This window comes from Lutra lutra, chromosome 18, assembly GCF_902655055.1.
Source record: "Lutra lutra chromosome 18, mLutLut1.2, whole genome shotgun sequence".
NCBI lineage: Eukaryota > Metazoa > Chordata > Mammalia > Carnivora > Mustelidae > Lutra > Lutra lutra.
The window spans coordinates 35319685-35341126 of NC_062295.1; the positions used below are offsets into that span (position 1 = coordinate 35319685).

General features: G+C 44.1%; 2 protein-coding genes and 1 long non-coding RNA gene across 8 annotated transcripts in view; 2 read left to right on the top strand and 1 right to left on the bottom strand.

The window, feature by feature from the left end:
• Positions 1-10759, top strand: part of CCZ1 (CCZ1 homolog, vacuolar protein trafficking and biogenesis associated) — a 32554-nt gene extending 21795 nt beyond the window's left edge. The window contains exons 13-17 of one of the 4 annotated variants that reach the window (XM_047713428.1): positions 6521-6679; positions 6951-7078; positions 8117-8121; positions 10342-10405; positions 10695-10759. In XM_047713428.1, coding sequence (XP_047569384.1) covers positions 6521-6679; positions 6951-7078; positions 8117-8121; positions 10342-10405; positions 10695-10738 — 400 coding nt within the window. In that variant the 3' untranslated portion in view covers positions 10739-10759. Of the gene's footprint in view, positions 1-6520; positions 6680-6950; positions 7079-8116; positions 8468-8682; positions 8722-9295; positions 9339-10341; positions 10406-10694 lie in introns of those variants that run through there. The other 3 variants (XM_047713431.1, XM_047713432.1, XM_047713429.1) reach the window with 3 other exon arrangements.
• A 14-nt stretch (positions 10760-10773) lies between these two features.
• LOC125090607 (radial spoke head 10 homolog B-like) overlaps positions 10774-21442 on the bottom strand; it is a 54944-nt gene continuing 44275 nt past the window's right edge. For all 3 annotated transcript variants that reach the window (XM_047713425.1, XM_047713426.1, XM_047713427.1), the window contains exons 19-20: positions 12112-12310; positions 10774-11041 (exon numbers count right to left, since the gene is read on the bottom strand). In XM_047713425.1, coding sequence (XP_047569381.1) covers positions 10867-11041; positions 12112-12310 — 374 coding nt within the window. In that variant the 3' untranslated portion in view covers positions 10774-10866. The remainder of the gene's footprint in view (positions 11042-12111; positions 12311-21442) is intronic.
• On the top strand, positions 12601-18164 carry LOC125090609 (uncharacterized). The gene is made up of 3 exons (XR_007124401.1): positions 12601-12917; positions 13163-13337; positions 16298-18164. It is a non-coding gene; the product is annotated as an uncharacterized LOC125090609 (long non-coding RNA).

Genomic DNA, 21442 nt, shown 5'->3' on the forward strand with positions numbered 1-21442 from the left:
ATTGGCCGTGGTGATCGGCAGGGCTTTGCCTTGTGTAGACAGAAAGTACCTTGCCTGTTGTACATACATGTGTAGTGGAGAGTTGGCCGTGCTGTAGGCCATTAGGGCGTTGTGCCAGAATCTGGTGCCTTGAAAGACGCTAGCTCCAGGCGTGTTTCGGGAGACTCCGGTTAAACTCATTTTGGTTCTAAGAACACTGGGAAGTCATTGAACCTCTTTCTACTCTCTTCCCAACGTAAAGTCATATGCCATAAAGATTAAGCGAGCACATGGGAAGTCATTCGAGAAACAAAAGCCCTCTTTATATGGACTTCCTGTATGTTTGAGAAGTTACTAACGTGTATGAATTTATGTATAACCAGTATTCATAGTGGCCCCATGCTGTGTGTATACGGTCTTCCAGAAGCCCCAGCCTGTAGAGAGGACACACACCGGGTCTGGGTGATAGTACGTATAGGTTTTGTATCTGCATGTGGATTGTTACTGTCAACAGCTTACTTCGCATCAGAAAAGATTAAGCCAAGAACTGAGCGTGCCTGACCACTTTGCATCTTGAGGTTTAATTTTTTTTATTCAATTTAATTAACATACAGTGTATTATTAGTTTCAGGGTAGAATTTAGCGACTCATCAGTTGCACGTAACACCCAGTGCTCCTTCAAGTGCCCTCCTTAATGCCCATCCCCCAGGTACCCTACCCCCGACCCACCTTCCCTGCGGCAACCCTCAGTTTGTTTTCTAGATTTCAGCATCTCTGCGGTTTGTCTCTCGAGGTTTCATTTTTTTTCACCGTGAAACTGTCAGATTTTCTTTTCTGAAGGAAGCATAAGTGAGTCAGATCTGTTTAGTATCATGCAAGTTATAAACTGCTGAGTGGAGAGAGAGAAAGTCTAGTAAGTTCCCTGCTTTCCCAACCTGCCCCCCATCCCTGGGAGATTGCTGGACGTGTTAACCGTTCTGCCTGTGCTTTCCGGGGACATGACGGATTTTCATGAGCTCACCAGCGACTATCTGAGGAAGTCTTGTCAGGGACCTCCTATTCTGCAAAGGTCAACTCTCCTCAGGATTGTACAGAAGTCATGTCACATATTTTTTGTTTTTTTAACTTTGGTTTTATTGTTTTTTATAATATACAAGTTTGGGATTTATATAGTTCATTTATTAGTCACTTCTTCTAGATTTCTACCTTTGGTGTCATACACATGGCTTTCTACCCTGATATCATAAAACTATGCCATTTTTATCTCTGGTACTTTTAGGGTCTTATCTTCTGTGTTTCAATCTTTAATTCATCTGGGATTTTCAAGGGCTAGAGGAAGGGCTCTGAGATTTTTTTTCCCCCCAAAACAATAGTTTGAAGAAAGGAGAGGGCCATGGACATTAACAATCTAATTTCACTAGGAAGAAGTTTTCTCTCTGATATTTTATTATGGAAATTTGCAAACAGGAAGGTGGAAAAAAATGACACCGTGAACACACACACAACCCCCCCCCCCCCCCCGCCTTAGATTCTGTGCTTAACTCTTAGCTCTGTATGGTCTAGCATAGTTCCATCGCGGGGGACAGTTACTGGTAACAACTGCTGTGTAGTATCTGTGGCCCCTGAAAGACGGACACCTGGAAAACTTGATGGTAGAACACACAACTTAGGGCAGTGCCAAGAACAGAGGCTCTAGAGGCATAGTTGTTTTTGTCTTTGAAAGTTGGCCTTAGGTGCTCTCGACGCATCTGAGATTTTATATGTAATAGCGCTCTCGCTTGCCAAGCTGTTAAGTATCAGCTGACCAGGGGAAAATGTTCTTTAGACAAAAGATAATGTGCTTTTCTTCTGGAAATCCTGACTCAGATCAAACCATTTTATACCCCAGTCCTAGGACCTCCAAGACACATCCCAGCTCCTGCCTGCATTGCTGAGGGGTGAGGAGTACTGTACGAGGCAGCCATCCCCGTCCTGACCCCAGAGGTCAGCGGCAGGATCCTGGTGCCCAGCTGTTCTGTTAGCTTCAGCCCTCAGTGGAAACCAGCCGTAGGGCTGACTCAGGGCATAAAGTTGAGTGTTGAATCCATATGCTTAAGCTGCAGTTCTTTTAATTGTTCCTTAGAAAGTTGAGATCACCCCTTTAAAGAATGAAGTAGATTCGTTGGTCTTTCGTTTCTATTACGTGTGTGACACCTTGATTTTTTCTACTCAAGGACTTTGCAATTCAATTATTTTAAATTTTTTTCTTTTTTTGAGTGTAATTTATGTCCTTAATTTTTTTTTAAACATTTTATTTATTTGAGAGAGAGAGAGAGAGCAGGAACAGGGGGAGAGGGAGAAGCAGACTCCCCTCTGAGCAGGGAGCCCAATGCGGGACTTGATCCCAGGACCCTGAGATCATGAACTGAGCCAGAGGCAGATGCTTAACTGAGCCACCCAGGCGCTCCTATGACCTTAGTTTTTAAAGTCAGAAATATAAATATTGGAAATCTTCTCTCATTTAGCTTGTATCTTTTTAGACTTGTACACATAGGAAAACAGTGACATATACACAGTGTTCTTTATGGATGGGTTTCTTAAACTATTGTGCTGTAAATCTGTACCTTTTAAAAAATACATGGCAGAGGGGCGCCTGGTGGTTCAGTCGTTAAGTGTCTGCCTTCGGCTCAGGTCATGATCCCAGAGTCCTGGGATCAAGCCCCAAACTGGGCTCCCTGCTCCACGGGAAGCCTGCTTCTCCCTTTCCCACTCCCCCTGCTTGTGTTCCTTCTCTTGCTCTCTCTCTTTGTCAAATAAGTAAGTAAAATCTATAGGAAAAAAAATACATGGCATGAACATCATTTTAAACCAATAAATATGGATCTGCCTCTCCTCTTTCAGGGCTTCACTGTACTTAATTGGATAGATGTGCTCTGTTTGTTGAATCATTGTGGCACTTGCTGGGAAGTCTGGTTCTACCCATTAGACTTAAAATAGCTCCGTATTAAGCAATCTGGTGCGTACGGGTACTCATCCTCTTAGGAGATGTCCCTAGCATGGAGTTCTAGGGCAAAGGGAATGTGCAATGACAATGTGGTCACCTCCCACAGGAGCCACTCATTCTCTGTGGTGTGTCTTGACAATCTGCCAAGTGACATCAAGGTTGGCATTTCTGTCTCTTCCACGAACTGCCTGTGTCCATTGGCTCTTCCCACTCAAGTGCTTTGTATCTTTGCTTTTATGTCCACATTCTTCAGTCATGCCACGTATTTTTTTGAGTTTGGTTTTACTGTTTTTGGTAACCTGTCTGGGATTTATATGTAGTCCATTTCATTAGGCATCTCCTTTAGATTTCCCTTTTCACTGGCCTACGCACAGTTTTCTGTCCCAACATCATTTTTAAAATGCCATTTTCATCTGTGGTACTTTTATGGTTTTATCTTCTGTGTCTCAGTCTAATTCACCTGGAATTTTTAAGGGCTAGAGGATGAGCTCTAATTTAAGACTTTTCCCCCTATATCAATAGTTTTCTGAATCTGAGACATTTGTTTCTGTTTCTTTTACATATTCCCACTCAAAGCCGCTTTGAATGCTGAATTTTGGAAAGGTGTGAGGAGGAGGAGGAAGTACAAAGTTACTGAAAAGGGAGACTCTTTCCTGTGAGCAATCTGTGTAATCCTTTTTTGTTTTTAATTTTATTTATTTGACAGACAGAGATCACAAGTAGGCAGAGAGGCAGGCAGAGGGAGAGGGGGAAGCAGCCTCCCCACTGAGCAGAGAGCCCGATGCGGGGCTGGATCCCAGGACCCTGAGATCATGACCTGAGCTGAAGGCAGAGGCTTAACCCACTGAGCTACCCAGGCACCCCTGTGTAATCCCTTTTTATCAGTCACTTTGAATACATTCGTAAACCAGCCCAGTTGCTTGGGAGGTTGATGGTGCTAGGATTTCTAGCAAGGAGCGCACCCGCTGACGGAGGTTGGTAACGATGAGGCTCAGGACGGGATGCCAGGCAGGAGGGAAGCAAGAAGGGATGGGTTTGCCCGGCTGGCATGCAGAGGGAGAGCAGGAGCGGGGGAACCTGCCTTCCAGGGTGGAGTTCACGTGCATAGTCCAAGGGCTCAGCTGTGCCCCACTTCCTGATTACCCTAGACATGCGAAAGAGCAAGAGCTATACTGTGTACAGTCTGTACGCTGGTCAATTCAGAATCTTATTTTTTAGATCAGTTTGTTAAGTGAGGAATAGCCATCCTCACCTAGAAGCCACGTGTGTGGCAACCTAAGCTGTCTGGAGCAAGGCCCAGAACAAGTAAAGCCACCAGATGGTCTCGGTGCTCCCAGCCAGCCATTGACATCGCAGGGAGCCTCCACAGGCAGTCAAGCGCCTGCTGAACCGCGGATTTCCTCCACCGGTCCAAGCCTTTCCTGGCACGCTCTTGGAGTTTGGGTGGGTTTTCACATACCTGGTCCTTAAAAACTCATGTCTCCGGCAGCTCAGTTAAACCGAAGCTGTTTCCTCATGGGGACCCTCCTTGTGACTCTGCCAATCACAGATACTTGGGTTTTCAGCCGATTGTAGAAGGAAGAGGCAAAGGGATGTGAAGCTGACAGAAAACAGAAAGTCCCCTCCAAAAACCACCACTTAAGACAGGCCTACCTTTCCGTGTTCTTTGAGGATATTGTTACTGTGCTAGGATATTTTAAGCCAAACTTCATAACAGATTGTCAAGGATTCTGTATTTCCCTGTGTTCAGTGTATTTTCTATTGACGTAGTTAACTGTATTTAGCATGTTCTTTTTTAAGGAGGCAGGAAATTTGCATTTCTGTGTTTAGAGAAAAAAAATGCTTTGGTGTTTAAGAGGAATCGGTTTCCAGTCTTTGGAAAAGATACCAGGTGAATGTGGCTGCTACTCCTTCAAAACTTGCACCCTGTTTGTTAGATGTTACTTTTGATAGAACCAGTAAGCCTATAGGATGAACATTATCCTTGCTGTTTTTATTGTGATCTGGTCTCTCCTTTTTCTTTCATTAAGAGGACAAGTTAATAGTGGAAAAGCAAGTAGCAGTTTTTCTATTCCTGTTTTTATGTCCTCGTGGAAGGCAGAGTGGAAAAAGGCCACATTGGTCCCTGTCTTAACTACTGGATAGCATTTGCCAAATGTACATTTCCATCAGGGGTACAAAAGAAATAATTTAAATAATTTAAATCTTAGAAGAGTATCTTACATACTCTAAATGAGGGAAAGAGGGAGGCCACAGCAAGTGTTTTGGTGTGACACAGAACAGCCAGGACTGTAAGCCTGATTGCGGCTGGGTAGAAGTTTGCCCGGACAACGAAATTCCCAACTCTTTCCAGATGTCTTTTAAATGTTCCATCTTTCCAAACAGTGTTTCTTATAGTTACACTTGCTTTTCTTAGTTTTAGGGGCTTACTAAAAACATATTCTGGTTTTGTTAAGAATTCTCTTCATCCACATTCTTTCTTTGCCTAGATGTAAAGTATTACAGTAGTAACCCACTTTTCCGGAGGTCGGATTTCCGGTACCCTCAGCCCACCAGAACATGGCTGCTAACCCTGAAGTAAGCAGAGAAGCTTCTGAGCCTCCCAGTGGCAGGGCTGCTTAGGCTGTCACCACACCCCAGAGTATAACTGAAGTAAGGGTGCAGGGAGGGCGGGAGGCCCCGGGAGCTGTGGCCTCACTGTCGGAGCGGCTCCCTCAGGAGTCCAGACTTGGACCTGGGAGGTGATGTGGTAGCCTTGACCAATCTTTTCAAATAATAGAAGATCTATTGCAATTAAAATATTCATTATGCTTGAGCGGAAAAGCCTAATTAATAAACCTTAGAACAGTCTCTCCCTCTCGGGTGGTGAAAGCTTTGTTACCGGAGTAAGCTTCGATTCTGTTTACATCCAGGGAGCGCGTTCATTCCGCAGCCCCGCGGGATCACGGAGCCATGACTCTCCTGAAACGGGTCAGCAAACAACTTCTGCAAAGGGCCACATAACACGCGTTTCAGATTTTGTGGGCGCACGTGTTGCAAGTGCTCCACTCTTCTTGAAGCGTGGAAGTGGCCACAAGCCGGCTGTGAAGGCATGGGTGTGGCCATGGGCTGCTAAAGCTTTATTTAGAAGAATGGCCACTTTTGCGCCCCAGGGCCACTAGTCGTTTGCTGACCTGTCTGCTGGAAGACAGGTGGCCTGTGTATAGTTTGCATTTGTTTTTAAAAATTCAAAATGCAGAGCATAATCAAGTGATTGCCATTTCTAAAGCATTATTATTGAGAAAATCATCACAAAAATGGTTATAATACTGGTTTTTCAAAAAGATAAACTTGAGCTTTCTGGAAAACTCCATCATATTGAATACTTCATGGTTATCAAATAAGTTACTAGTGAACGAGGAGCCTATTACATCTTAACTGAGATTCTTGATTTGAAGGCCCAGCCATCGAAAATACAAGGCCTTAGCCACATGGATTTAAGGTTTTAAGAATATAGTGCTATTGTTTGGATAATTATTCTCTGAGAAATATTACCATTTTAATGACATGTTTTCACAGGTCTGAAAAAGAACCCCAGTTTAAGTTTATCTACTTCAACCATATGAATTTAGCCGAGAAGAGTACAATTCACATGAGGAAAACACCTAGTGTATCACTTACATCTGTGCATCCGGATTTAATGAAGATTCTGGGCGACATCAACAGTGATTTTACTAGGTAATTCTGACAACTTCTCAACTTGGGCGTTCCCTTTCTAAGGAGAAAAGCAGCCCTGAAGGAATCCTCTTCAAAGTGGAGTGGCCCAGAGCTACCTCAGAGGGTCCCCCTTCCGAAGAGATCAGGAGGCCCGAGAGTCACTGGTCACTTGCATGTGACTCCCCACAGTTTCCAAGTGACTGGTTTCCAGTCTCTGGTCTTAGAGTAGATGTGTCTTTTTGCTCCAGCTAACCCTGTAACAAACTTGTATTTTGGAACTCGTGTCTTGCAGAGTGGATGAGGACGAAGAAGTCATTGTGAAGGCGATGAGCGATTACTGGGTTGTCGGGAAGAAGTCTGACCAGCGGGAGCTGTATGTCATTCTGAATCAAAAAAACGCAAACCTGATTGAAGTCAACGGTAAGTAGGCTTTGGTACTTGCGTGCTGTTTGGTGTGCCTGGAAGCCTGCTAGGGAGCGAGTCACGACGGTGTGGATGTTGAGCAGATGCCCGTCTCTTAAACCGTGATCTGATCCATTCTGTGTTCTGTTGCAAAGTTCCTTGAAAAAGTGTGTGAAAGAATTCCCTGTGTTACAGGAGATTTGGCAGTGGCCGAAGGAAAATTTTCTATAACACTAAAAAGAAATAAGAATCCCATGGCTTTATTCATTGTATATAAAAATGTCCACTTTTATTCCTGGTGATAAAGAGCCGGAGGCGGAGCCATCAGGTTCACTAGGCAGGTCAAGTCCCCACCCCCACCTTCCAGCGCTTGCGGTCTGGTCCCAGGCCAGTCCGTGCATTGTGGCTGATCCTGACAGCTGCTTGAGCTGGCCAAGAGGGTTGTGTCGCCTTCACTGCCTGGGGCTCCCTGGCTGCTCTGATCCTGAGGGCCAGCTGGGGCAATGGTCTAGATAGGAGAAGAGTTGGTGTGTGGTTTCACTTTCTGCACAAATCTGCTAGGACACAGGACATTTTTCTCTTCCTAGTACTTGTAGCAAGAGTCATGTGCATTAGCAACAGTCACCTGGCGCAGGGGGGACTGGGAGTCATGGTGGCGCCCCCTCTGGGGAGCACCGGAGCCCCGGCCCAGGGTGGCAGCTCGGGTCCCTGGAGGGTTGCCTCAGAGTGCTCAGAGGTCCCTCAGCCCGTGGGTGTGTCAGGGGTTTGCGCCTCCCCAGGCCCGGAGGAGGAACGCTGTGTGCCACAGCACTGAGGCTTTGGGGCACACTGGGCTTTGTTGTCCTTTCTCTTGATTGATGAACGCTTCTGACCTAGGCCTTGGAGGGGAAAGGTCAGTAAATGGGGACATTTCTTCCCAACTGTGTTCCAGAAGAGTTGAAAGTACTAATGTATATCCTTTAACCTTTTAATTTTCACTTAATTTAAGTGAAAACCTCGGTTTCTCACCTCCCTGTTTTCTGTTTTTTTCCTTTTTTCTTTTTTCTTTTTTTGCAGAAGAGGTAAAGAAACTCTGTGCAACACAGTTCAATAACATATTCTTCTTGGATTGACCCATAATGGCTCGCCGGAACATCTTTTCAAAAAAACAACTCAGCAGGCATTTTGTTTACCACTGCAGGTTCTCGGTCATATTACTGACTGAATTAATGACAATAGTAAAGCAATACTTGCTTTGAAGAATCAAATTTCTACTCAGTCTGATGATCCGCTGGGGTTTTTAGATTTTAAATATTTATGTGGAAATAATTAAAGGTAGTCGGCTACATCTCTTTCATTCCATTCTTTTGACATTATGTGAATATTTTACTGGAAAATAAGACGAATAAATTGTTAAGGTTTTTAAAATTCTGGTCTGGCTATGAGTCTCTCAGCTATTGCTAGCTTGGGGGCCACTCCATCCCACCGGCCCTGGGCTAGTCCTTGGGGATACTCTAGCAGCTACAGCTTCCCAGAGTTCGGGTCCCTTCCCAGTCGGTAGAGCTACGGTGGCGAACCTGGAGCATTTGACCAAAATGATGGCTAGACTTGGTTTTTCTCTTGAGTACTAATGTGATTTCTAGACCACGTACAATATAGAGGACTGAACGGAAGTGCCCCAGTATGGTCTAAATGTAAGCATTCTTGATTTGTCGTGTAGAAGCCCGGAGTGGCCACAACTGCTTGCGTCCTCACAGCAGAGATGTCGCCTGGCTGGAATTTTTGTTGCCACTCTCATGTCTTCTGTAATTTTCTCTTTCCATTATGAAATCATGAATCACTCTTAACCCACAAGTTACCTGAGACCGTGTGTGTTTCTGGCAATAGAAGGCGTTCTGTGTCGTGTCTTCATTGCTGACTTAGAAATTGCAGCACAGTTAGATCATGGTCTCAGGTGTATGCTTTGAATTTGTACTTTTCAACTGAACATGCAGGCCATATTTATTCGGTGTTGCAGTCTTGTTTCTGTGTATTCAGACTTCTCAGTTTCCTTGCTTCAATTATCCTTACCACGTGTTTGTCTTTTTGATTGGTTTCCTCCTTGTAATGCTGCCGGCTTTCGCGAGGCCATCATGTAAGGTGTTTATGAATAATGCATCTTTCGGGGGTTGGTCCTTTTATCATTATTTCTGGTTTTATCCCTATTCAGTTGTTTGCTTTTAATCTTGTTCTTTTTAAATTATTTTTTTTTTTAAGATTTTATTTATTTGACAGGCAGAGATCACAAGTAGGCAGAGAGGCAGGCAGAGAGAGAGGAGGAAGCAGGCTCCCCGCTGAGCAGAGAGCCCGACGCGGGGCTCGATCCCAGGACCCTGAGATCATGACCTGAGCTGAAGGCAGAGGATTTAACCCACTGAGCCACCCAGGCACCCCTTATTTTTATTTTTTTAAAGATTTTATTGATTTATTTGACAGAGAGAGACCACAAGTAGGCAGAGAGACAGGCGGGGGTCGGGGGGGAAAGCAGGCTCCCTGCTGAGCAGAGAGCCTGATGTGGGGCTCGATGCCAGGACCCTGAGATCATGACCTGAGCTGAAGGCAGAGCCTTTAACCCACTGAGCCACCCAGGCACCGCTAATTTTTTTTTAGAGAGAGAGAGAAGGCAGGGGGTGGAGGGGCAGAGGGAGAGAGCAAGCGAGAATCTTAAGCAGGCTCCACACTCAACAATGGAGCTTGAGACCAGGCTCGATCTCACGACCCTTGAGATCACGACCTGAGCCAAAACCAAGAGTCCGATGCTTCACTGACTGAGCCACCCTGGCGCCTCTAAACTCTGTTTTTCTAATATTGCTTACGATTCCAGTCCTTTCAATTAGATTTTCTTGGTACATCTTTTTTTCATATCTTTATTTTCATCCTTTCTGTCTGGTTTTAAGAAGTTTCCCTTGTAAAGAAGAACAGTGAAGTGAGTTTCGATTTTGAACCCGGTCTAATTATCTGGGGGCATGGGCAGAGGAAGAGGGGAGTCGAACCCGCTCACAATGGTGAGGTATATCAGCACGCTTCCCATCAGCTTTGGTAATTTCGGTTTCCAGCCTTTTTCTTTGCGTTTTCCCTTTCCCCAGCTTCATGCTGGATGAACATTTCCTTCCTTCCCCTAGTTTGGAAGCCACAGATTGTATTTCATGCTTTGGGTGGTTATCCTTAAATTTAACACAGATTAACATAACATTTTCTAACACAGACATCACTCTTCCCTTACTGCACACCTATCCCTCAGCCTTTCCACCTTGTCCCTGCAGTGTTTGCTGTGCTGGGGAACTTGGAGCTGGGGAGAAGAGGCTATGAGACAGCACGGGAGGACAGGTATGATTTGGACACGGGGTGGTGACAGGCAAAGGTGGTGATCCAGGCTCTGGCAGGGGGCCCTGAAGAAATGTTTAAATAAATCTGTCTTCTGGTGAGTTTTATCAGATTCTAAACTTTATCACCTGTACTATACTTTTATATATATACTTATATATATAAACAATACTTTACATAGTATATACTATAGCACACATGGGTATTAAATGCATCTGCCATATATATATATATATATATTTTTTTTTTTTTTTTTTTCTTTTAATCATTCAGCTCCATTTTCAAAATGCAGGCATTTCTGTGATTCTAGCACATAAGAAACATGAAATGCAGTGACCCGGGCAGTGGTATTTCAAAGACACTATGACAAGAAGGAAGACACAATTTTATTGGTCAGGAAATGTGTTACTGTGCTTCCATTGTAAGCACCTTTTACATCTGCATGTTCTTGGGGCTCGTAACCTCTACTTTTTCTTTCTTTTACTTGCAGCGGGCTTGCTGGATTGGGACACTGCCGTGTCCTCTTTAGGGGGGCTTGGTGTGAAACTCGAGGACGGGGCATCCACTGGTTCCTTGAGCACAGTGATGTCCACATCACATTCTGGTCTTTTGGCCTCTTCTTCTCTCAAGCTGTTCAGCCTAACACAAGAAGCAAACATAGGAAGGTACCTTTGATTTTTCTTTGCAATTTCAAAACCAGTTTTATGCTCTATTTTGTTTATGCCAAGTAGGCCATCCCTAGATTTCAACAGTTTCTGTAAGCAGAACTGTAAACTGTCCTCACTTTGCCTGATATACAAAGTGATGCCATGTCTGTACAGTCAGAATAAAATTTTCATGTATCTAAAGTGATTTTTGAATCATTTTCCTCTGTAGCAACTTAGCAGCTAGTAAGTAGCCTTTTAAAATACTCATGGTCTTGGGGCGCCTGGGTGGCTCAGTGGGTTAAGGCTTCTGCTTTCGGCTCAGGTCATGATCCCAGGGTTCTGGGATCGAGCCCCACATCGGGCTCTCTGCTCGGCCGGGAGCCTGCTTCCCTTCCTCTCTCTCTCTCTGCCTGCTTCTCTGCCTACTTGTGATCTCTGTCAAATAAATAAATAAAATCTTTAAAAAAAAATAAAATAAAATACTCATGGTCTTTGTCCCTATGTATAGTTTAATGCTTTCTTCAACAGACCAACAGGCTCAATGTGTGTTTGCAAAGAGTAGGCTTTAGCAGTCTGGCCAGATGTGACAGCACAATTCTCTACCACGGTTCTAGAAAGATAGGCGAGCGGCAGATAGTGGGTGCTCAGCACGGGCCAGGCACTGTTTTAGACACTTCACAACATCCGCTCACTGAATCCTCTCAATAGCCTGATGTGGGGGATGGATTATCTGCACGTACAGATGGGGAAACCAGGGCACTGAGTGGACCTTGCCCAGGGTCACCTACGTATCAAGGGGCGGGGCTGGGATCCGAACCCAGTAGCCTAGCTCTGTGGCCTCTCGGTGCTTCTCTGTGGGCGCCGTGGGGCCCAGGTGTTCCCACCATCTGGGAGAACCAGTGGTCCCAGGCAGGATTCTTCTGGCAGTTCCAGGTTCTCGGTGCCACCGAAGGAGCCGCCTCCCTGAGGAAGTTGTACACTTTCCATGAAAGCCTTTGGTCCCTGGCCACAGAAATGGGAAGGAAAGCTGGAGGAGAGGAGCTGAAAGGTTCTGTAAGTTACCTGGCTTCCAGCTCATCGTTTTCCAGTTTCCTCTGGTGGGCCATGGCCGCCTGATGCAGCCTGTTCTCCCTTATTTTCTGCTTGAGGATTTCTTCGTGTTTATGTGCAGGGAACAAGATATTCACAAAAAAGATGTACAAACTTGCGATCCACACAGCAAGTGTTTCCTTTTGTTCGTCCTTGGAGTTTTCTTTTCTCTCTGGAAGAAAGTTGAAAAAAGGAGCATGAAGACAATCCCGGTTCTGCCCCTTCCTGCCTTGTCTGAGCATTTTCAGCCCCTGGACGACGCGGGGAGGCTGAAGGTCATCACAAAGGGCTTCCCTGACCACCTGAAACAAGGCAAGTGTCAGTGGACCAGACCTGTGATTGCCAACACTTTGAGTCTCCTGATGTGTTCTAAATGGTGTAGGTATTTTGGTTTTCTAAAATTAAAACTAGAGAAAATGTGCACCTTGCATGTCTCACTGGGAGAAAAAAAAAGAAAAAGCCCTTTGGTTTTGGCACACATTGTCTTTAAAGGCCGTTTGCATTAAGAAAATAATGAAAGAGCATTTTTTTTTTTTAATATTTTACTATTTAGAGAGTGCAGGCGAGGGGAGAGGGAGAGAGTCCCAAGCCAAATCCGCACTGAGCGAGCGTAGAGTCAATCGCAGAGCTCCATGTGGGACTCGATCTCCCGCTCTGAGGTCGTGACCTGAGCCGAGACCAGGAGTCAGACGTTCATCAAACTGAGCCACCCCGGTGCCCCGTGAAAGAGGATTTTTAACTCTTAATTGCAGAAGAAGGCAGGTAAAACTACTGCTTTGGTGAGTTGCTTCCCATCTATACGAGGGCCAACTGATGTCCACATGGGAATGTGTTTAAGTAGCTGATTCTGGGAAGATAATGCTTTGAATAGTTCTGTAAGGTCCGTAAGCTCAGGGATTTCTCAAGACAGCGGCTGTTTTTAGTGTGGGCCATTCTGCTGCACGCGGGTCGGAGGGGTGAGGAGACTGGGGACGGGGATGATGGAAAGGTTCGGTGCTGCGAACAGTCCACCTTCCCATCTCAGGAGCCACTGGAGCGAGCACAGAGTGGAACGCTAATAGGAAGAAACTTGAGGCCAATGCCAGAATTCACAAAGACTGAGGGAGACCTTCATCGGCACTTCCCACGGGAGTTCCTAGGTTCTAGAATATCCATGTCAGCCATGGCGGGCTAGGCTTGGGAGAATGTTGTGCATGGAGGTAAGTGATGAAGAACGACTCAGGGGGATGAACAGGCTCTGGGCACCATGTCACAGGCAGGCCCAGCCTCTGCTTCAGAAGTAGCAGAGTGCGGTAGTTAAGAGCAGACAGGAGCCAAACAAGTTCCAGTCCAGGCTCAACTCTGCCGCTGACTAGCTGTGTAACCTGCGACTGAATATCTGTGCCTTGGTTTCCTCATCAAAAGGGAACCATGGAGGGTCCCCCTCACAGAGGTGGTATGAAAGCTAGATGATTTAACAGTAAACAGTGATACACTAGCGGTTTTCCCACAAGCCATGCTTGCCAAAGCAAATAATTATAAAACAAAAGGTCATGCACCAAACGTATCAGATGAAGAATGACTTGTATCCAGGTTACATGAATAATTCAATGAGACAACCCATTAAAAAAATTTTTTAGGGGTGCCTGGGTGGCTCAGTGGGTTAAAGCCTCTGCCTTCGGCTCAGGTCATGATCTCAGGGTCCTGGGATCGAGCCCCGCATCGGGGCTATTTGTGATAGCCTATTTGTGATCTCTCTGTTATATAAATAAATGAAATCTTAAAAAAAAATTTTTTTTTTAAACACACAATTAAGTGTTGGAGAGGACATGGAAAGACCAGACCTTCTCATATATTACTGATGGCAGATAGAATGGTCTGGCCAATTAGGAAAACAGCCTGGCTGTTTATATCACATGACAATTCCACTGCTAGATATCTATCCAAGAAAGGTGAAACTATGTCCACCATGCTTTGCACACCACTTTTCACTATTTGTGATAGTCCAAAGTGGGAAGAGCCCAGCTGTCCATCCCAACTGATGAAGAGATAAAATGTGGTTTTTTCATACAATGGAACATGACTCACCTATGCAAAGGAACAAAATACTAAGAGATGTGATAGCATGAATGTATCCCAAAGTAATTACAAGTGAAAGAAGACAGATAAAGAGGATTCCATTTATATGAAATGTCCAAGAAGAGGAAATGCAGGAAAAGAGGTCATGGGTGCCAGCTGGCCCACAGCCCCGATGCACCCCACCACATAACAGTGGTGGGAGTGAGCGCTCACAGCCTAGGAGCCAAGGAGAGACCACAAACTCGAGTTTTAGCACCCACCCTGGGAAAGCAAAAGGGAGGCTGCCAGCACTCAGCCTGGTATATCACAGGATCAAGAGAGTAGAGACTTCAGGTGGAAAGACAGCAAAATAAGACTTCGAGGAACACAAACCATCTAAGAAACATGACACATCCACAAGAGCACAATATTCCCCCAGTAACCAGCCCAAAGGTATCATCGAAGTCTGCGACTGACCTGAGCATTCATAATAGCCATTTAAAGGGCACCCGGAGCTACAAGCACACACAGAAGACAATCCTGTGAAATCAGGAAAACAAGTTATGAACAAAAGGAGATGGAAATCACAAAAAAACAAATTGTGGAGCCGAGGAATATAGTGCGTGAGATGAAAATGCAGGAGAGCATCAACCACAGAATAGATCAAGCAGAAGAAAGTTTGTGGATTAAAAGACAGGAACTTTTGAATTAGTATTGTTTAGGTTTCATTAACTTAGCATGGTTCAGGCTCCGGGAATTCAGCAGTGCTCTTCCTGCTCAGGTGTTTTTATGCCACCACCGCCCCACCCCCACCCCTGCCACCATGTGGACAGGGCTGAGTAATGACCTGGGGCTTGGGGAAATGGAGGCAGCAGACAGAATGCTAGAGGGATTTTACCAGGAAAGGGGATAACATTAGAAGAAATATGAGGCACTGAAAAAGGGTTTTGTTGTTTTTAACTGAGCACCTTTAAAAACCATCTTACCCCCAATGCAAAAGTAAAATGGATTAAAGACCTAACCAGAAAATTCTTAGAAGAAAACACAGGTAGTTGTTTCTCTGACATCAGCCCTAACAGTATTTTTCTAGATGTGTCTCTTGAGGTGAACAAAGGCAAAAATTAACTATTGGGACTACATTAGAATAAAAAGCCTTTTACACAGTGAAGGAAACCATCAGAACAAAAAGGCAATATATAGAATGGGAAAAGATGTTTGGGAATGATATGTCTGATAAGTTCTTTATATATATTGGATATTAATCCCTTAACACCAAAAACAATCCTATTAATAAATGGACAAGAAGACCTGAACACACATTTACCCAAAGACATACAGATGGCCAACAGATACATGAAAAGAGGCTCACTTATCATCAGAAATGCAAATCAAAACCACAGTGAGATACCACCTACACCTTCAGAATGGCTCAAATCAAAAATACAAGAAATAACAAGGGTTGGTGACGACATGGAGGAAAAGGAACTCTTGTGTACTGTTGTGGGAATGTACACTGGAGCAGCCACTGTAGGAAATGGTAGGGAGGTTCCTCCAAAAGTTAAAATTACCATATGATTCAGTAGTTCCACTACTGAGTATTTATCCAAAGAAAATGAGAACACTAATTTGAAAATATAAATGCACCATTGCAGCATTATTTACAAGATCCAGATCTGGAAGCAACCCGAGTATCTCTCCATAGATGAACAGATGATGGTCTGTCACACACGCATGTATATACACCTACATGCAGACAAAGGAACGGTACTCAGCCACAAAAAAATAATGAGATCTTGCCATTTGCAACAACACGGATGGACCTAAAGTGTATAATGTTAAGTGAAGTCAGACAAATACCATATGATTTCACTCATATGTGGAATTTAAGAAAACAAATGAATAAACCAAGAAAAAGAGAGACAAATTCTTAAATACAGATGACTGGTGGTAGCCAGAGATGTGAATGGGGGGGGGGGGAATGGGTGAAATTTTAAAAGGGGTTCAACACACTTAGCACACTTATCTTGACTAATAGACTAATGTATAAAATTGTTGAATCCTTTTATACACCTAAAACTAATATAACACTATGTTAATTATACTTTGATTTTTTTTTTTTAAGCGAATCAAACTCCTAAGAAATACAAGTCTGTTGTATAAAGATATAGTCAACAATATCAGGTTCGAGAGATGGACATGCGGGGCCCACGCTGGAGGAACAGCTGTCCAAACAGACCGATTCAGCTTGGTAAGATCATGCTTTTGAAAGTCGACTCCAGGACAAGTGACATCACCAAGATGGTGACATAGGTTATTGCCTGATTTCACTCCCCCTTCAAAAGAACCAACAACTCTTCATGGACAGGACACCACTGAGAAAATCCTAGAATACAGGGGTGAGGCTGAAGCACCCCCTTCACCACAGAGAATGAAACAGCACTGGAAGGGTAAGAGGAACAGCTACATGCTGCTCACATTTACCCTCCTCCCCTAGGCGGGCACAGCACCAATCTGAGGCCTGCCCTGAGCCAGTGGTCCCTCCAGTGGAAAAAGAATCCAGGGTACACATCCAGCTTCCCCAGTATTATGGGTCTCTTCTTGGGGGGTCCCCACTCCAGTCTTTCCCCAGGGGAATTGCTAGGGAATCTGGGGGCTCTAGCACTGGGAATTTGACAGTGGCAGAAGGAGACTTGAAACAATCCACACTGTGATCATGGCAGACTGAGTTCCTACCTGCGGCACCCAAGGGGCAGCCCCCACACGGTGTCTTTGCTCACCTACGGAACCAAGTTCGTGGTGAAATCTGACCCGGAAACTCCACAGGATACAGGTCAGCCTGACTAATGTCCTCAGATGAAGAGCTGTGCCATTACTGGAGCCTGGTCAGCTCCCCTGCCCGGGAAGGGGAGCCGAGTCATAGCCTGGCTTACAGCATCCTAGCAGAAAGGCAAGATCGCCTGCAAGCTGCAAAATCCATCAACACTCAGGCAGAAAGTTTGGCAGCCGGTTCCATGTAGGGGGGTTTCCACTGCTTTGTCCCAGCAGACAAGCTGACTCATAGCCCCACCCAGCGCTAAGTAAAGCTCCCAGCCCTGCTCAGGCAGAAAGCCTGGCCAGAACATTTGCAAAGCTGCATAGCCCTGCAGCATTTCAGCAGAGTCTGGTAGGCAGAGCTGACGGCCTGCAGAGAAAAGCCAGTGGCCCTGTTCAGCCAGGGAATGTGGGAGCATGGGTTGGCTGGGGTCAAGACCACAAACAAAGAGCATCATCAGCCTTGGAGCAGTTTTCCCTCTCCACTCAGCCAAGGAAACTGCCTCATAACACTACTTCCTCCCCACCATCCCACCTCACTGCTGGATACAGCCTTTAGCCCACCCAACAGCCCTGCACTTGAACAGAGAGCACAGCCTAGGACTTTCCTTGTCTGCAGAGCAAAACCAGCAACCTGTCCGGCCAGGGAATTCATTTCACACACTTGCCTGATTCAGGTACCCAAACAATAAGCCCGGAAGCCATGGGCCCTGTCCTGCTGCCCTGCCAGAGTAGGGAAGCTAATTCATAGCCTCATCTACAGCTGAGTGTACTACCCACCCTGACCAGAATACCTAGGCAACCATGAAGCCTATCCTGTAGCCTCAGTAGCTCTACGAAACAATTAGAAAACAACTAACAAAAGATCAGTAGTAAGTCCTTAGCTCTCATTAATTAAGATTGAATTCTCCAGTCAAAGGCACAGAATAGTTGAATGGATAAAAAGGCAAGATCCAACAGTAAGCGGCCTACAAGGACTCACTTAACCTTAAAGACACACGTAGACTGAGCGTGAAAGGGTGGAAAAGATGTTTCAAGCAAATGGTAATAAGACAACACAGACTATTTTTCTTAAAGATTTTGAGAGAACGAGCAGGGGAAGGGCAGAGTAAGAGGGACAAGCAATCAGACTTTCCACTGAGCAAGGAGCCTGATGCGGGACCGAGTCCCAGGACCCTGAGATCGTGACCTGAGCTGACACTTAACTGACTGACACTTAACTCACTGAGCCATCCAGGCATCCCCAGACAACACAGACTTTAAAAATAGAAAAAAGAGACAAGGCCATTATATAATGATGAAGCAGTCAATCCACCAAGAAGATACATTTATATTTACGCTGCTAACTTCAGGGTGCCTAAATAAAGCAAAAACTAACAGCAAAAAAGAGAAATAAACAATATAATAATAGTTGGAAGCTTTAATATCCCACTCCCAACAATGGATAGGTCATCCAGACAGATAATAAGGAAACAGATTTGATCAATGCTATATACCAAATGGACTTAACGGACATACACAGAACATTCTGACAACAGAATACACATTCTTTTCAAGCACAAGTGGAACATTTTCTAGCATAGACCATACGTTAGACCACAAAGCAAGTCTTAGCAAATTCGAGACTGAAGTCCTAATTAAGTATCTTCTCTGACCACCATGGTTTAAAACTAGAAATTGATAACCAGAGGAAAACTGAAAAATTCACAAACATGGGGAAATTAACACTTTCCTGAACAACGAATGGATCGAGGAAGAAATTAAAGGGGAAGTTTAAAAGTATCAGGAAATAAACCGAGGGTTACAGAAGGGAGAGGGAATGAGGGGACACGGTAACTGGGTGATGGGTATTTAGGAGGGCATGTATTGTGATAAGCACTGGGTGTTATATGCAACTAATGAATCACTGAAATACATAAAAAACTAAAGATGTACTATATGTTGGGGAATTGAACATAATAAAAAAATCTTGAGGGGCACCTGGGTGGCTCAGTGGGTTAAAGCCCCTGCCTTCAGCTCAGGTCATGATCACAGGGTCCTGGAATCGAGTCCCACATCGGGCTCTCTGCTCGGTGGGGAGCCTGCTTTCTCTTCTCTCTGCCTGTCTTTCTGCCTACTTGTGATCTCTGTCAAATAAATAAATAAAATCTTTAAAAAAAAAAAAATCTTGAGACAAATGAAAATAGAACGCAATATACCAGAATTTACAGGATGCAGCTAACATGGTTCTAAGAAAGAAGTTCATAGCAATAAATACCTACATTAAGAAACAAGAAAGAAGGGTGCCTGGGTGGCACAGTGGGTTAAAGCCTCTGCTATTGGCTCCGTTCATGATCCCAGGGTCCTGGGATCGAGCCCCACATCGGGCTCTCTGCTCAGCAGGGAGCCTGCTTCCTCCTCCTCTCTCTCTCTCTGCCTACTTGTGATCTCTATCTGTCGAATAAATAAATAAAATCTTAAAAAAAAAAAAAGAAGAAAGAATTCAAATAAACTAACCTAACTCTGCCATGGGGAACTAGAAAAAGAAACTAGATCCAAAAGTTGCAGAAGGATGGAAATAATAAAGATGAGAGCAAAAATTCACAAAACAGAGAACAGGAAAATAGAAAATATTAACAAAACTCAGAATTGATTCTTTGAAAAAAAAAATCGACACCTTTAGCTAGACTAACCAAGGAAAAAACAGAGAGGACCCAAATCAACAACATTATAAATCAAAACAAACATGAGTAATACCACAGAAATATAAAGATTATAAGAGGCTACTAGGAACAATTATACACCAACAAACTGAATAAACTAGAAGAAATGGAGAAATTCTTAGGAATATACAATGTACCAAGACTGAATCAAGAAGAAGTAGAAAATCTGAACAGACCAATTATTAGTAAGGTTGAATTAGTAGCCAAAAATCTCCCAGCAAAGAAAAGCCCAAGACCAGAGTTTCACTGTTGAACTTAAGCAAACATTTGGGAAAAAAGTTAATGCAAATCCTTCTCTCTTCCCAAAAACTGAAGAGGAGGTAACACTCCCAAACTCATTTTATGAGGTCAGAATTATACTTCTCCCAAAATCAGAAAAGGACACTACCAGAAAAGAAAACTACAGGTCAGTATCCCTTTTGAATATAGGAGCAACAATGTTTTTTTTTTATTTTTATTTATTTTATTTTTATTTATTAATTTTATTTTTTATAAACATATATTTTTATCCCCAGGGGTACAGGTCTGTGAATCACCAGGTTTACACACTTCACAGCACTCAACATAGCACATACCCTCCCCAGTGTCCATAATCCCACCCCCCTCCCAACCCCCCTCCCCCCATCAACCCTCAGTTTGTTTTGTGAGATTAAAAGTCACTTATGGTTTGTCTCCCTCCCAATTCCATCTTGTTTCATTTACTCTTCTCCTACTCCCTTAACCCCCCATGTTGCATCTCCTATCCCTCATATCAGGGAGATCATATGATAGTTATCTTTCTCCGATTGACTTATTTCACTAAGCATGATACCCTCTAGTTCCATCCATGTTGTTGCAAATGGCAAGATTTCATTTCTTTTGATGGCTGCATAGTATTCCATTGTGTATATATACCACATCTTCTTTATCCATTCGTCTGTTGATGGACATCTAGGTTCTTTCCATAGTTTGGCTATTGTAGACATTGCTGCTATAAACATTCGGGTGCACATGCCCCTTCGGATCACTACGTTTGTATCTTTAGGGTAAATACCCAGCAGTGCAATTGCTGGGTCATAGGGTAGTTCTATTTTCAACATTTTGAGGAACCTCCATGCTGTTTTCCAGAGTGGTTGCACCAGCTTGCATTCCCACCAACAGTGTAGGAGGGTTCCCCTTTCTCCGCATCCTCGCCAGCATCTGTCATTTCCTGACTTGTTAATTTTAGCCATTCTGACTGGTGTGAGGTGATATCTCATTGTGGTTTTGATTTGTATTTCTCTGATGCTGAGTGATATGGAGCACTTTTTCATGTGTCTGTTGGCCATCTGGATGTCTTCTTTGCAGAAATGTCTGTTCATGTCCTCTACCCATTTCTTGATTGGATTATTTGTTCTTTGGGTGTTGAGTTTGCTAAGTTCTTTATAGATTTTGGACACTAGCCCTTTATCTGATATGTCATTTGCAAATATCTTCTCCCATTCTGTCAGTTGTCTTTTGGTTTTGTTAACGGTTTCCTTTGCTGTGCAAAAACTTTTGATCTTGATAAAATCCCAATAGTTCATTTTTGCCCTTGCTTCCCTTGCTTTTGGCGATGTTCCTAGGAAGATGTTGCTGCGGCTGAGGTCGAAGAGGTTGTTGCCTGTGTTCTCCTCAAGGATTTTGATGGATTCCTTTCTCACATTGAGATCCTTCATCCATTTTGAGTCTATTTTCGTGTGTGGTGTAAGGAAATGATCCAATTTCATTTTTCTGCATGTGGCTGTCCAATTTTC